Here is a 15,618-nt window from a genome sequence, read left to right as displayed (position 1 = left end):
TTCTCTTGCTGGTGACAGAAAACTAACACATAAATAAAACATAATAAGTTTAAATGCGAAGTAGCCAAGAACAAGTCAGGCTTTCTGGAGCTGTACAAGCAAAAATTAGTTTGGCTCGCCTAAATACAAAATATTGCATCTGAGCAAGAGCAGCTCCCTGGAAGGGAAAGGGGCTGGAAGAGTCACCAAGTCCTGCTGCTGCCAGAGGGCTGAGAGCTTCCAGAGGAAGTTGCCCAGCTGCTGTGTGTCCCTGCAGGCAGTGCCCCTCAGGAGAGCAGCAGTCAGCCTGGCTCTGCAGGGCTGTGCGTCTTCCATCGCCACCCTCTGTCCTACAGAGCTGCTGAGCCTTCACCGAGAGATTGCTGTAATAAGCAACACCTCCCTGAGATACTGTTTAGGGTGAGCAGGCGTTTAAAAGGGTTCCGAGAAAGTGTGGATTATTTTCATTACTTTTGATTTAAATCATGAAGGAAATGTTTTCCAGATATTTCTGCTTTTTTTTTTTCCACAAAACTAGGCACAAGTCATTTTGCTCTGTGCCTTGAACAAGGGTAGAGCAGAGAGATTTTAAAATTATTTCACTATATTTGTTTTGTTAGAGAAACACCAAAAAAATTGGCTTATTTTGAAAGGATTTAAAGGTAAAAGGATATCTTTTCTCAGTATTAATGAAACATCAAACTTGTAACATTTTGCCATTACCCACTCTGAAATTTTGTGGAAAAACAAAAGCTGCCCCATCCCCCCTTCCGTTTATGTAAGAGAGGGAGACAAACACAAAGCTTACCTCCGCTTTTTTGTGTGAAGATCATAGATTTTGTACAGAACCAATAGTAAAGCAATTAGAGTCACAATGATCAAGAATGCCAAGAATATAATCAAGGCTCTAGAATTATCTGCCAACAGAAAAAGAATACATTTAATATTTTAAAATCACTTTTAAGAAAAGAAACCTGTATATTACCTAGAACCAGGGCTCATCAATTTTTGGTTTGGGGCCTTTTTTAAGGAAAAACTTAATAAGTTTGAGTTTGTTATGCCACAGTAGAGGAGGGGATTTTATGATTTCATTAAGAAAACTTTCCCTTAAATTCTCCATGTCCACCTGTCAAAATGCTACAACTCACTGGTTCAGCATTACTGTGCTTGTCTCCTGCTCTGTGTGACCTGCACAGTGCAGCTCTCAGTTGCTCCTGATCTATGAATTTGGGAACCTCTGCCAAGTCACAGATGTTCAGCTCCTGAAATGCAGGATTTGAACACAAGAAAATAATCCTGAAGTGAATAAATTCAGTTAGATAAATTAATTTCTTGTTGCATTTGAATGTTTCCTGAAGAAACCACAGCTGTGTAGTAATTCTGAGTTATGATTAAAGACTTGTCAACATGATCCGTTACATTAATACTAAATGGGGATATTTTTCAAATGCAGATCAAATATTAACTATAAAACAGGAAGTTTGGATTTTTAATTAGGAACAATTTAACTGAATTCACAATTTACATTGTTTATATTATGCTAAAATCTAAAGGTATTTATATTATGCTAAAATATAAAGGTAAAGGTGCTGTACATATTTACTTACATCTGGTTTTTATACTCTCCACTACAGCTGCCCCATTATGTTTTCCATTAGACACGAAGATCTGTATGCAATGGGTGACAATAATAGAGATGCTCAGCTATGACAAGTAAAAATTTCTGCATACAATTCTTAAAAACCAAAGCACAATGAATTTTTTTAAACTAATCCATCTATTGACAACATCATTGACCAGTGCACCCCAGGTTTCTACCCAAGTTGCAGCAAGATCTGGATTCAAAAATATGGAGATGACAGGAAAAAGAATTTAGAAAACTAAAAAACACACTTTACAAAGTAAAAATCAGATGCATCTCAAAGTAAAATCAATTTTGTCTTTTATTAAGCCTCTCAAATCTGAAAAATAACCATATAATATATAAAAATCCCATTTGCTGCAATAGCAAATATACAAATAGTCCACTAAATTTGATGTTTTTAGTACAAATTTATGTATGGGCAAGTAATTCTTAGAAGTTTAATTAAATAAGGTGTTTCCCTGCATCATGAACTTTTGGGTACTTTAAATGGTGCTAAAACACTAACTTTGTTTTGCTGTGTTTATGTTTTGTCATATATTTAATATTTATTCAATCTTTTAAATTTCCTTAACAGAAATTCCTATCAGATCTAAAACACAACTTGCAGTCAAATATTTCACACTCGGATTTTTTATTTTTCCTCCTGAGTCTTCTATAACTTGAACAGAGTTCTTTCATTACCAGCTAAGCCCATACAGAACTGTCTGGTTTTTGGGTAAGAATTAAGCAAAATAAGTGCAAAGCAGAAACCAGGATTTAGAGATGCAGAAGCAAATTCCTTCTGTAAAGAAAGCTGCTCACTGAAAGTGGTGGACAAACACTTTAAATGGAAGAGACGTCCTGTGCTACCGGGACAGTGCAAGGATCTTTTGCTCCTACAGGACCTTGTTTTTATTTTCCAAATATAAAGCTCTCTGAGCAGAATCTGTTGGGAAAATACTGGCAAAATATTGAAATCAAACTGAGGCTACTCAAGTTCTCTGATACTGCATTTCTGCAGGTAAAAACACAGAAGGAGGAGAAGATTGTAGGGAATAAGTGAAACCGCGTCATGAAAGTAATAAAACTCCATCACTCTTACTGGTCATTTTCTTGCCTAAACTTCACTGAGAAGAGCTATCAGGATATAAGAAATATCCCTACTGGCCATATGAAGGGAATCACATGAGACCATTGGTTTTGCAGGAACCCCAAAAGGGTGAAATGCCTGACAGAAGAGAAAGTTGCAGGAAGCCTTCAGGAAAGTGAAGTGGGTAAACAGAGGATGATCTATTTTGTATGGACACAAGGAATGGCTTGTAAGAGGCTGATGTAAGGACATGCAAAAGCATCTGAACTGCTTTTCACTAATTAGTCCCTGAAGAACCAAAAAATCTTCATTCATTAAATGGAATATGTTTTAAAAAGTAAAATATCAGTCATACTCCAGAAATCATTTTAATCTTATAGAAACCCCACACTTCTCTCTGAGTCAATCACAAACAGTCCGTTCTGTTTGCATTTTTCTTGCTGATAGAACTTATGTGGAATAACACACCAGGGATTGCTTGATAGGTTAGGCACATATGAATTTTAGTTCCAAAATAATTACTTATTTACACCTGAGGTCTACAGATTATAAATTGATTCCTCTGCCATCATATTTGCCTTTTTTTCCTAAAATCAAGCATAATATGCTTAAACAATGACAATGCAGCAATATTTTATATCCTTTTATACAATAAGCTAACTTACCTTAAATACATAGTTTGTCAAGTACAAGAGATTTTCTCTTTTAAATTCACATTTGCTTTTGCTTTCATTTTTCCCATCATGCTCCCAAATCAAATAAAATATTTTACGTGGTCCAAACACTTCCCGTTCTTTGCACGTAATGTGGACAGCATTATCAGCTGTCAATGTTATTTTAACATTCTCCACTTTTTCTGGTACTGTAGACAAGAAAAAGGGTTACTTGCTCTGCTCTCATCATTTCAAACCCAACATTTCAAGCTGGATATGCTTGTCTGGTTCCTGTCTTCTCTCAATAACTTAATAAATTTTCTTCCTTAAAAATTTCAGTACCAATTAACAAGATATGTCAAATCAATTTTGATTTAATCATAGGCTAATCTAATATGGAAAAGGTGTGAAGTGGAACTGAGAAGGGTCTACAGACATTCAGACAGCAAAAATGCTATGACGGCAAATCTCTCTTACATCTGACACCACTTTCTCATTTGAGGAACATGGGGCAATGGACAAGACAGGAGAAAAAAAGAGTTATCCATGTGAATATTCATTTCAAAACTATTGTAAATTAAATTTTCTCCCAGGAGTCACTATATATTCTAATATTTGGAATAATATCCTTACATTAAGTCTGGCCTAAAGCCACAAAAACTTTTTAATGATACAGAATCTGTTAAATCTAATCTGTGGTTTCAAACTCTAGCTTGTATGTTGCAGCAAATGTTGGAGGCTTCAGACTGAGGGTTACAGCCAAGGGACCTTTCACTGAGAGCTGATAAAACCTTTCAGAAAATAAATGAGGCAGCCTGTGTAAGGCAGTAGCCATATGTGAGCAGCCACATTTCAGTAGAACACCACCATGGAAATTTTCTACAAAATCATGTCAACTTGCAAAACAGCATATTGGGAAAAAAAAAAAAAGCAGCTGCTTTTTTTCTTTTTTCTTCATATGAAGAGCTAAGACCTGTAAGGTTTTATAAGCAGATCAAATATCCCAGGGGAGGAGTGGCAGGATATTTGACTTGGCTGAGTGTGAGTTTACATCATAGCTGATCATTTTTATCCACAGGGCAGATCTGTTAGATTCCTATTCCACATGCTGCTGAAAGAGCTGTGACAAGAAGAAAGTGAACATCTCTGGAGGCAATGTGTTTGCTGAAGATTAAAACATCTTTTTTAAAATGTAGGGGTTTTCCTTCTTCCAAGGATTGTGCTCTACTGATACATTCTTCAGTTCAAAAAGCCATAAAACTCTTCCACTTCCTGCTTGACCTCTTATCAACTGTTGTGACAGTTGGAGAAGGTCTAATTAATACCATTAATTGAAAAAAAAGGGTAATTAGTTGTTTGCACATCCATAAATTTATATTGTAGACTTTAATCATCATCTGACTTATTAAAATGAGTGGAACCCAGAAAGTGGGGGTGTCAAAAGATAATATGCTCAACCTGGATTTTCTTAGAGAAAAGAACCATGATCATGCTCAGATTAGGGCTGCCTAAAAATTAAAGCCATGCTTAAATTTGTATTACAGTTAAGTCTCAGATCAACCTGTTCATATTTATCAGTTAATTAATTTATCAGCTTTTTTTTTTTTTGGTGGGGCTTCAGGTGACAATTCTGATCCCTGTATACTTCAAATCACACTTCTGAAAGGATAGCCCCAAAAAGATGCACAGACCTTCCTGTCAGAAGAAGGCTTGGCACACATTTTTTCATTTTTAACGTCATGTTGGAAGCTGTGTACAGGTACATCCAAACTAACTGACATCCATTACAGATGGACAGTGTTGGTGTACCCTGGTTCTGCTTCAAGCAGACAGGTAACTACACAACAGAAGGTACAGGCTACACATCTTTGTAGCTTTCATGCCTCAAAGAAAAAGAACAAACTATTTTTTCTCTTTTTGTTTAATTTAAATTTTTTCTTTATATTGGGATATAATGTTTCCTAAAGTCTTCACAAGAATTTAAAATTAATGAAATCTTCTTTTTAAAATTATATATATTAGAAAAAATCAATATAATATGAATAAAATATAATACAAAGTGCATAATTAAAAAATAGATCAACATTAAGTAATTTTAAGAGGTACACTAATGATATTAATGTCAGTACAATTATTTTAATGTTAATCAGTTTCTTGGCTGATAGTAATACGTGTATAAAATAAAATGAACTACAGTAGGAAAGTACAAATTCTTTGTGTTAGTATCAGGCTAGGTCATAACAGTTAGCAAACAGATTTACCTCCTTCTTCTGTTGTAAATGTAGAGCTTTTATTGCTACCTTCAAGTATGTAATAGCGTCTGTTGATTGTATATGGAGTCACATATACAGAAGCTGTGGTATAAGGAGCAAATTTACAGCAAGTAAAAGTATAGCTTGTGGTATTGTTGGTGATATTTGCGTCACAAACATCTGCAAAATGAAATTAATGAAATCTATGTTAGGAGCACAGGAACGCTTACTCTTTGTCAGAGCTACCTGAAACCACTGTCATGTGTATTTCTATTTTAATTATCTTAATCTGGTTGCTCTGCTTTGCTTACTAATGCTAAGTGAAGGCTTAGGAAGAGAAGGAAATACATAAATACATACAGAGTATTTACATATAAAGAGTACATTCATCCTGGGAAGGGGTAAGTAGGAAGGTGTCACTGCACAGTGAGCAACTCTGTCCTGGTGGGATGCCAGAGATGATGTAGTAGTCCTGCTTTCAGGAGTGGCCAACAACAGAAGAAAGGAATTGCATGAGAAGCAACATGAGCAAAGCTCCTGCCCACCCTGCAGCTGGGCTTTGGTGGGGTGGGAAGCTGGGGAGCCATGGCCTTTCCGTGCTTCCTTCTGCCTGCTTGCCCTGCAACCTCCCTGCATCCACACATCTCCTCCATCTCCAATTCCAGCCAAGCCAAACCAACCACACAAACTGGCTCATGGGGCTGCCACCTTTTGGGCTGTGGTCAAATGTGGGGCATGGAGAATGGGAAGGATTACTTGTATCAGAGGGGTACAGGAACATGACAGCCTTTGGCTCCTGCAGCAGCCCAGATTTACATAACCTGTGGTATGTGAACGGAAAGGCTGAACTAAGCCTAAAGGATTAATCAAGCCAGGACTAGCTTAAACCTGGCACATATTTATTATTATCAGGTTCTTAATATTAAAAACCTCATTTTCCAGTTCTTGTTTTGAAGAAAAGTTTGCATCTGGAGAACACGCTCTCAGTACAATGGGTACAAATTTATTCATTGAAATGTAAGGTGGCCCATACCAGCATATCTGAAAGGAGTGGCATTTAGCAGAAGACAATCCCTTAGCTATACCTGTCTAAACATGTTTATGCCTAACTGCCATGTTTATGCCAACTGAAGGGTGACAAGGTCATGTCCAGATATGGCAAACTGAATAATCTCAACTGAAAGTTCAGCTGGAACAACCTTAAAGGGAGGAAATTTTAACTTTTGTCTAAAAAAAAAAATGCAGTGTTAAGAGATACTTATACTTGCTATACTATATACTTATACTTACTATACTTAATATACTTACTACTGTTGTTCACACGGAAATGCACATAGTAGCCGCTTATGGGACCCTTGGAAGTGTCATTGGGCTTTGTCCATGTAACTGTAACACTTGAGGTATTACATGTTACATTAAGGTTTTGTGGTGCTTCTGGAACTGTTGTAAAAGAACAATAACAATAATTAGCAGCAAATGAAAATAAAACTATTCCTCTTTTTACCTACTTTTATTAATTAGATTAGATTTCATCTGACACTAAAGCAAGATACCAACAATATTTAAGATTTTTGTACTTTATTTCAAGAAAGTATACATAAGTATAAACTGAGTATATACAAAAGCATCATATTGCAGTAATTTCATACATTTAATTAATTCAGGACAAGGTGAATACAGCAACATTACATTTTACTAAAATTTTCCAATATCTTCAAATCAAGAATTTAAGATGTTTCAGATTAGATCTGCACTTTTTTTGTGTGTGGGTCTGCACTTTTCTTGTGAGTGCATCTTCATTCAAAATTCCATGTAGTTGACCATGTTCTCAGTCTCCAAAACAGCAAAATATAATCATAGTTTCTGACAGAAGCAAAGAAAGGCTCAGACTGGAAGACTGAGAGGGTGACTGCAGTCAAAGAACAACCAGGAGACCAGGAAGGAGGAGCTGAAGGAAAAGTTGAGTGTGGCAGAGAATGCTGCTCAAAGTGTACCTTTAACCCCAGGAAAACCAGATAATGGGTTTCATAGTAAGGGTTCCCAGAAACATGTGGAACATAAAGCAAAAGTAAGCATTGCACTTACCACCAAAGTCTGTTTCTATGTTAAGGATTTGCTCAGGAAAATTCCTTCCATTAAAATGCATGTATCCAATGCAGTTGTACTGACGGTATGGTGATAAATTTTGCAGCACTTTACAAACCGAATTTCCAGATTCACTGGGTTCAGACTGTGAATCTGTAGACACAAGAAGAACTTGAGCAATATTTTTCACAACTCCAGAAGTATCTGGCACCACTTTAACTGTGATTTTTTCTACCACATTTATTCAATATCATTTGTAATAAACTATCATAATATTCCAAACAGAAAAATGTACAACCTGATCCAATGACTAGACTTTAGGTTCTTACATACTAATTTAATTTGCATGGATCTTTACTTTCCATCACTAAAGGTCATGATTTGACCTTCTAAGGAAGCAGCTTTCCTACAGAAATCAGAACACATCATGGGGAGTCTGGCAGAACCCTGGCATGGCTTCTCAGTTCTTCAGCTCCCTGAAGCAGGAAATCTCCAGCCCCAGTCATTCATCACCCAATTTTCTAGGACACGAGGTCTTTCAGCATCCATATCTGCCCTGTCACAGTAGGTGCCTTTGAGCCAGCATGTGCTCAGGCTGGCTGGCTCTGAGAGCAGAGAGCCTGGCCTCGCACCATCCAGGAGCCTGCACAGCCAGTGGCCAAGGCAGCCTGCCAGGGGCCAGCTCACAGCACACCCACAGACTGCAGCATATCCAAACTGCTCAGCTGCCCTTCAGAAAACCAATCAGGACCAAAAAATCTCCAGAATTTGTGCAACTTGTTAAGCTGGTAAACTCAGCAAAAGAGTTCTTCGGGTTTGAACTTTCCCAGATCCGCACTGCATGTGGGGATGGTAGTCCTCCAACTGGCAATCCCAGGAATTCTGAACTACCCTTCCCTCAGACTGGCCCAATTAATTTAAATCTGCCAGTCTCTCACCCAAAGACAGCATCAATAATGTCATATTTTTATTTAAATTTATTTTAAATAAATAAATAAACAACCCACATTCAGAATCATTTAGATGTAATGTCCCATTGCAGGTAACAGTCACATTAGCACAGGCAAGTGAGCGACTCCAACAGAACTTGGTAGATGTGTCAGTTATATCTTTGACTTCAAGAGTTGTATTGACATCTGGAAAGGAAGAATATTATACATCATTGTGACACTGGCTATACTGAGTCTTCAAATAACAGCTCATTTATGTTTTTCGACTGGTTCTGCAATATGAAGACACAATCAGCATAGAATAATATACAAAGAATTTAATAAGAAATTGAAAGTAAAGCTTGAAAAGGTCTTCATGAGATAAAGACGCACAGGTATTCAAATAATAAATTAAAGTTTTAGTCCAGACATTCAGCATAAACACCAGCTTTGAAGTAGTGTCTGGTCTTGCTATTGTTTGCCACACTGCATACGGCCAATGCAGTTAAAGTTCCCTGTTTTCTTCAGGGAAAAACTACAGTTTGTTCACATTATTCTTTAAGAAAATACTGAGAAATTTTAATGTGCAACTTCAAAATAGCTTGCAAATCATGGACAAAATATGAAAACTTTCTGTCTGACTCTCCGAAAAGCAGCAAGAATAGACAAAGAAACCTGGGGAAGCTGAATTACTGCATATAAAAAAATTTAAAAGGAGGAAAAGGAAACTACTAAAACCCTTTTACACCTACCTTTTGGAATTTGAAAAGAAGTCTCATTTGAACACTTGCCAATTTTAGCTTTAACAGTGTATATCCGGCATTTTTGAAGCTCTATTGATTTGTTGCTGGAATCCACAGTTATGTTTTTGCCATCCCCCGAAATAATATATTCTCTGTCTTTTGTGGAAATGTTCAGGAAAACTTGAGCCATTCCAGATTTGTCTGTACTGTCTAGTACTTCTCCAATAATATCTAAAAGAAAAGCCACTGTAAATGGAAGTGAAAAGACCAGAACTGCTAAATTACTTTAATCTTACTTCTTCCAGAACTGGAAGACATTTTATATGCTAAAGATGCTAATTGATCCATTTTTTTACTGCTTTATCAGCTTGACCTATTTCATGGATTTGATTTTACTATCTGGTCACATTTCAAGACTGAAGGAGAATAAGAGGTTTGGTTCTTACCACAATCTGCTTCAGGCATCACTGTGGTAGCTTCTATAAGAAAAGAAAACAATATGAAGGTCTGACTTAACAGGTTGGGTATTTTTTCCACAGAGCATTGGAGAAGGGTGACCAGTACTGCCCCAAACTCTTTGTTCAATATATTCAATGTAAGTAAATATATTTAGCACTCCTCTTGCATTTGAAATAGGGAAGAAAACATCAGCTATACATAACCCCATTCTTTAACTAGTTATTTAAGGGATCATGTGTCTCTCACAATTTTCCAATGACATCAGTGAACTAGAAATCAAACTAGTTTTTGGTACAAAAAATTTCTGAGTACAAAATTACACAAGAATATTCCACAACCACATATTCTCATAGCAGTATGACAAACTACATCAGTTTTCCACGATATATATGTTGTGGAATGGGCACCTGAACAGTACAAAATGTCACCAAAGAAATAAAAATTACCTGCTTTTTGCACTGTCACTCTTACCTTTGGAAAGAGATTTATACAACAGTATAGATCGTTTAATGACTATATTTACACTGGGATACCCAAAAGAAATTTTTGTTGGTATTTTCTGTACATCATCCTGAAAACAGTTACTTAATATATCTCAAGGTAAAGGTGCCAATAAATCTAATCTAATTTTTTTCATAGAAGGTAGGCCCTAGATTTGCCTGCCTCCAGGCTGGGAGTCACCTGGCTGGATAGTGGCCCTAAAGAGAGGGCAAATTGAGAGGGACCATTGGAGACTCACCACAATTGTAAGGGGCAGAACACCCACAAATAAAAGCTAAGCTCAGTTTGTCGAAGAGCAGAGAGCAGTCTGCAGCTAATTGAAGGACAGTTCAAAAGGATGGAAACTGTCCAGCTCCTGGATGTACTTTGCACAAGCACATACATATATTTTACTGATCTGAGTAACTCCTTACAGTCCAATGGCAACTAAAATCACTGTAAGTGCTTGAACTTCTAGATCCCAAGAAAGTATTACTGCTGTGTTGTACCAAAGGGAAGACACTGCAAGTCAGAGAGGCACACAGATCTTGGATGTATTCACACCTTTTTGCTGCTTGGGAAAATTTCTGTGAACAAGAGAAGTACTGACACAATAACTGAGAGATTTATCCTCCTACTATGTGCCACTGTGTGGAAATAATTTCTATTTGGCACTTGCTTGACAAGTAACAAATCTGGTATTTTTATTACTCATAAACAGTTAGTAAGGTTCCTAAAAACACCCTTAAGTTTAATGCAGTTGTATGCCTAATTTGTATGCTTAGGTTTGATACATTCTAAATGTATTGCCTCATTCAAATCGGTTTTCTGTGCCTGATGTACCAGAACTGTGGCAACTGTGTGCAAGTTTGTCACCTATTGTGTGAGTGGAGTTGAGAATGGGGCTGATCCCAGTGCTTGTTGGCATGCTGACTGATGAGGTGGTGCTGTGCAAGGATGTTGAATTGTAATAATCTGTAAAAAAAATAAACAACATATCAGGATTAAAAAGCAAAATTCATTTTTTTATATGGCTTTGTCATCAGAAATGTCTTACACTACAGCACTTCTCTTTTTTTGTTGTTTTTTTCTTAGGGGATTTTTGTAATTTAGAGAAGACTGCTGAAAGAAAAGTCATGTTAATATAGCAAATAAACAAAAAAAAGTATCTAAATAGAAAGCAAATTTTTTAGGAGTATACCACTTACAAATGAATTTTGCAATGTACAGTGACAATTTTTTAGGTCATTATTTAGTCAGAATTACAGATTAAGTCAACATAATGTTACAATTTGTGAACTGAGAAAAACTAGAACATTTTGCTATATTGTTACAGCAGAACACAATTATGAATAGTGCATGTGCTGTTTCACAAACAACTCTAGGTAGCACTCGTTTCCCAGATCTTGTATCTTGCTCACCATATTTCTTACTATATCTCATTATTTATAAACATTGCCTGTTTATAAACCACTGACAGGTTTCTATATTCTCTTTTAGGCTCACTCCTATTGCTCTTACTTTGGGGACAGCCTTGTTGGCATCAGCTGGCAATTTGATGCTACTGTGGTGACTGCAAGACTCACCCCTCAGACCCCAGATTCTGCATATAATCCTGGCATTGCCGCTGTCCCAAAATGCAGACACCTTTTCAATTTGATGAACCATGAGCTGGAAAAGGCTACCCTGGTGCTGAATGACTTCATTTTTGTTGGAACCCTGATCACTGATAATTTTAGACTTTCTGTGCTGACAGGCACTGACCCCCAAGAGAACACTGCATTTGACCTGGGACCGTAGAGAAGGCTTCCAAAATTGTATGATGGAACTGGGATTATGGGTGTGTAGTTTGAATAGAAGTGTGCAATATCACGTGGTGGAAAACTCAGAGTTTAAAGCAATATATATAAAGAAAGATGGAGGTTTGAGAGTAGAGGTTTGTCCTTCTTCACCTTCTTCTTCATGGGTCTAGGTGCTAATATATAATTGGATAAAAAAGTCCACATTGTGGGCCACGGGTGGTTGGTTGTTGGGTTAAAAGTAAAAATAATTTAGGTGTCATTCATTTCTTAATTGGACAGATTATCCTTAAAAGGCCTTGTAAAGAGAGAGGTAGGGCTCCGTTTTTAGTTTGTTAGCTTGAAGTGCTGCAGAACTCACTGCTTGTGAGACTCACACAGATAAGAACTAATAAACATCTGAGTCCAAACAAGAAATTCCATCTCGCGCATTTAATCCCGACCCTGGCATAAAGAAGATAAACCAGGACAAGTTTTCCCCTAGAGTTTTGAGAGCAGGGCGTGGGTCCTAGAGGGGCCGGCAAACCTGGGGGAGCGTTCCCGAAGGCAGAGGGAGTGCGTGCGGTGGGGGCAGCAGAGCTGCGGGTGCGTGCTGGGCTGCTCGGAGCCGTGCCGGGGCTGGGCTCTGGCTGCCCCTGCGTGGACAAGTGCGTGCGGTTTGCGAGGCGGGGACCTGCGGTGAGAGGTACAGCGGGGTCGGTGATCTCGTCAGGTGTGCCCGGCCGAGCAGCGACAGAGCTGCCCGCAGCACCAAGGTGCAGCGCTGCAGCACTCTCACACTGACACACCGGGAGCTGTTCACGAAGCAAAGGCATATCAAACACTTAAAAGTGCAGGGGATTCAACAGGTGTCAGATGAACAACCAGGGAGTATATTCTTTTTTGGTTATGATTATGCCTTTCATGCTAAAATGCTGTGGTTTAAAATATACCTAAATACGCTACTCAAAACCAGACTTGTCTGATACTCCTGCCTATTAAGACAGCGTATTTCATTTTGTTGGGTGAATGAAAAGGCATTATACACTCTGTGGGGTAAATGTTTTTCTGTGAGAAAAAGAAAGAAGACATTTCTGGAGGGGGGCAGGGGGGGAAATCAACACAGCTCTGCCATGTAAATTGTTTCTTACCAGGTGTGGTCATTGATGATGTCTCCGTCTCTGAAAAAGAGAAAAAGTGTAACTTAAAATTTCAAGGAATTTGCCCAAAATATAAAAAGACACATTCCTTCCTCCCAAATATCTAAGCTTTCCCCAGGAAATTATACATTCTTAAGATATATTTAGTGGATGTAGCAACAACCAGACCCCCAAAATATCAAGTATGCAGTCATAGAATCACAGAATGCTTTGGGTTAGAGAGGATCTTAAAAATCATCTGGTTCAAACACCCCTGCCAGGGACAGGGATGCCACCCAGCAGATGAGGCTGCTCAGGGCCCCATCTGACAAATTTCCATCCACCTGTTTGGCTCTTCCTTCCGCCTTCTTTTGCTCTTTTTCTACCAGATCTTTCCCGCTATGTTTCTTTATTGGAATTTATTTATCTATTTTTTGTGGCATGTGTTTTTCAGATAGTTCTTCTCTTTTTATAATTTCTCTGTTACTTCAGCTTCCCTATGTGGCACTTCACAGCTGCTGTAGCTTTACTCTTTTGAAAATAAACTCCAACCTTTAAAGCAAAAAGCCAGGTTTTTGTGAGAAACTGTAATACTTGTGAGGGATACATAAGTATCCAGTTCATGTGTCAGCTTCAAAACCATGTCCCTCATCTCTGACACAGAAGACCACCATCAGAAGCTATCCTGGTGATGCCTTGGGTTTCCAGGCACCACTGGGACTCCAGAGATGTTCTCCTTATGGACCTGACAAGCAGCAGCACATGTGCTGGCTGCTCAGTGGCCACAATGGATTCTGCAATGTCACCAGCAGGGAGTGAGAATTTCTTGGTGCTTGGAACTGTCATGAAGTGTGTCTAAGCCATGATATGAATATGAATGCACACAAAAGTTAAAGTCTTGCAAACACTTTTCTAGTGAGCAACTGAATCTGTTGTGGACTGTACATTATACAGTTCTGAAAAAGCCAGTAGCCTGATACCTTACAGAAAAAGTATCAACAGAAGTTCAGCTAAAACCAGTAATGCAGCATTTATTTATTTACAGAAATGGGGAAGGGTGCTGCTTAAAATCTGATCCACGAGATGAGGATATAAGTCCATGAGGTTTGCCTGAAATCATATGAAACTGTCAATATAACATTGCTCTTAATTGTAAGAATATAATCTCTAAAATGTAGCAGGCTGATAACAGATCGAATAACATGGGTGTAGAAGTCATCATATTAACAGGTCTAGCACATAAATCCATTTATATCTATATACCTTCCTTGAATGCACACAGACCATTTATTCTTTTCAAAGCTACAGAATCTTAGCACATGAAACTTCCTAACCTAAGAGAAGTTACAGATAAGAAACAAAAACATAGGTGATCTTTTGAACTATCAATGTACCTTCAGTGTCTGAAACCTCCATTCTGCAACATTTCTTTACAACAATTGCATGATCTATAACTATATGCATTAAACTGCCAGGGAACTCTATAAAAGCTAACATTCATATCATTCATATATGCCATGAGCAATAAATTTTCAGTGTATTTTCATGGTTTTCAATTCAGTATTTGAAAGCTGGCACTTGGTCATTGTCAATTCCATAATGTGATTTTTCTTTTTTCAAATGGCTTATTAGCCAAAGAATCAATTATTCTCTTTCCTTTCACAAACCTTACTTTGGTTTACACATCAAATATACCTCAAGCCAAATACTAACTTTCCCTGAGCATTGACACAGATTAACTTACCCTTAGAAACTCTTCCAATAACAGAATAAAAGAAGTTGCAGAAAAAGTCCTAAATTAAAGTCTGCTTATATTAGTGAAACATTCAGAAATACTTTTCAAGCTATTTACTGATCTCTGATGCAAACAGAGATAAAAACATATACATCAAGATTGCTTCTTCCAAGTAAAGTGAGATAATAAGAGATAAGGGGGATCATAAACTTGTTGATGCTGTGTTTCTGGTTGTCTCATTGACTTCTTTATGATTCCTGTGAAAATAATTTTCCCCATCCTCTCCCTTGTAAAGCTAGGAATAATGCTAATAGCTTAAATAGTGTAAGTTTTGTTGCACACTCCCAGTAAGAGATGCTAAACATTACACACAGTCATGGAACTCCAGGTTAGAAGAGACCTCAAGAGATCACCTGGTCCCACTGCCTTGCCCAGAGCAGTGTCTTAAAACAGTAAGGTAAATAATAGGCCAAGATTGCCCTTTTTTCCCCTTATAACTAAGCACTGTCATATGAACACAACTTCATGGTAGTTTAATGCACTTCTAAGCATTTCAAGGGCCTCCTGCTCTCATGTGATTCTATTCCCTGATATGCTTTATTACAGCAATGGAACAGGACGCAGTTGAAAAGAATTCAATAGGTGGCACCAGAACACTAAAAAATCCTCTCA

The 15,618-nt window shown here is 37.7% G+C and overlaps 1 protein-coding gene across 3 annotated transcripts in view; it reads right to left on the bottom strand.

The window, feature by feature from the left end:
- PTPRC (protein tyrosine phosphatase receptor type C) overlaps nucleotides 1-15,618 on the bottom strand; it is a 57,535-nt gene that overhangs the window by 12,837 nt on the left and 29,080 nt on the right. Inside the window, exons 2-12 of one of the 3 annotated variants that reach the window (XM_062497262.1) lie at nucleotides 13,224-13,253; nucleotides 11,171-11,269; nucleotides 9,802-9,834; nucleotides 9,365-9,586; nucleotides 8,691-8,819; nucleotides 7,684-7,836; nucleotides 6,907-7,038; nucleotides 5,608-5,778; nucleotides 3,359-3,555; nucleotides 1,587-1,647; nucleotides 788-896 (exon numbers count right to left, since the gene is read on the bottom strand). In XM_062497262.1, coding sequence (XP_062353246.1) covers nucleotides 788-896; nucleotides 1,587-1,647; nucleotides 3,359-3,555; nucleotides 5,608-5,778; nucleotides 6,907-7,038; nucleotides 7,684-7,836; nucleotides 8,691-8,819; nucleotides 9,365-9,586; nucleotides 9,802-9,834; nucleotides 11,171-11,269; nucleotides 13,224-13,253 — 1,336 coding nt within the window. Of the gene's footprint in view, nucleotides 1-787; nucleotides 897-1,586; nucleotides 1,648-3,358; nucleotides 3,556-5,607; nucleotides 5,779-6,906; nucleotides 7,039-7,683; nucleotides 7,837-8,690; nucleotides 8,820-9,364; nucleotides 9,587-9,801; nucleotides 9,835-11,170; nucleotides 11,270-12,619; nucleotides 12,923-13,223; nucleotides 13,254-15,618 lie in introns of those variants that run through there. The other 2 variants (XM_062497261.1, XM_062497263.1) reach the window with 2 other exon arrangements.

The sequence above is a fragment of the Cinclus cinclus genome, chromosome 8, assembly GCF_963662255.1.
Source record: "Cinclus cinclus chromosome 8, bCinCin1.1, whole genome shotgun sequence".
Taxonomy (NCBI): Eukaryota; Metazoa; Chordata; class Aves; order Passeriformes; family Cinclidae; genus Cinclus; species Cinclus cinclus.
The sequence above is the reverse complement of the archived record's forward strand: the minus strand, read 5'-3'. Positions and strand labels throughout refer to the sequence as shown.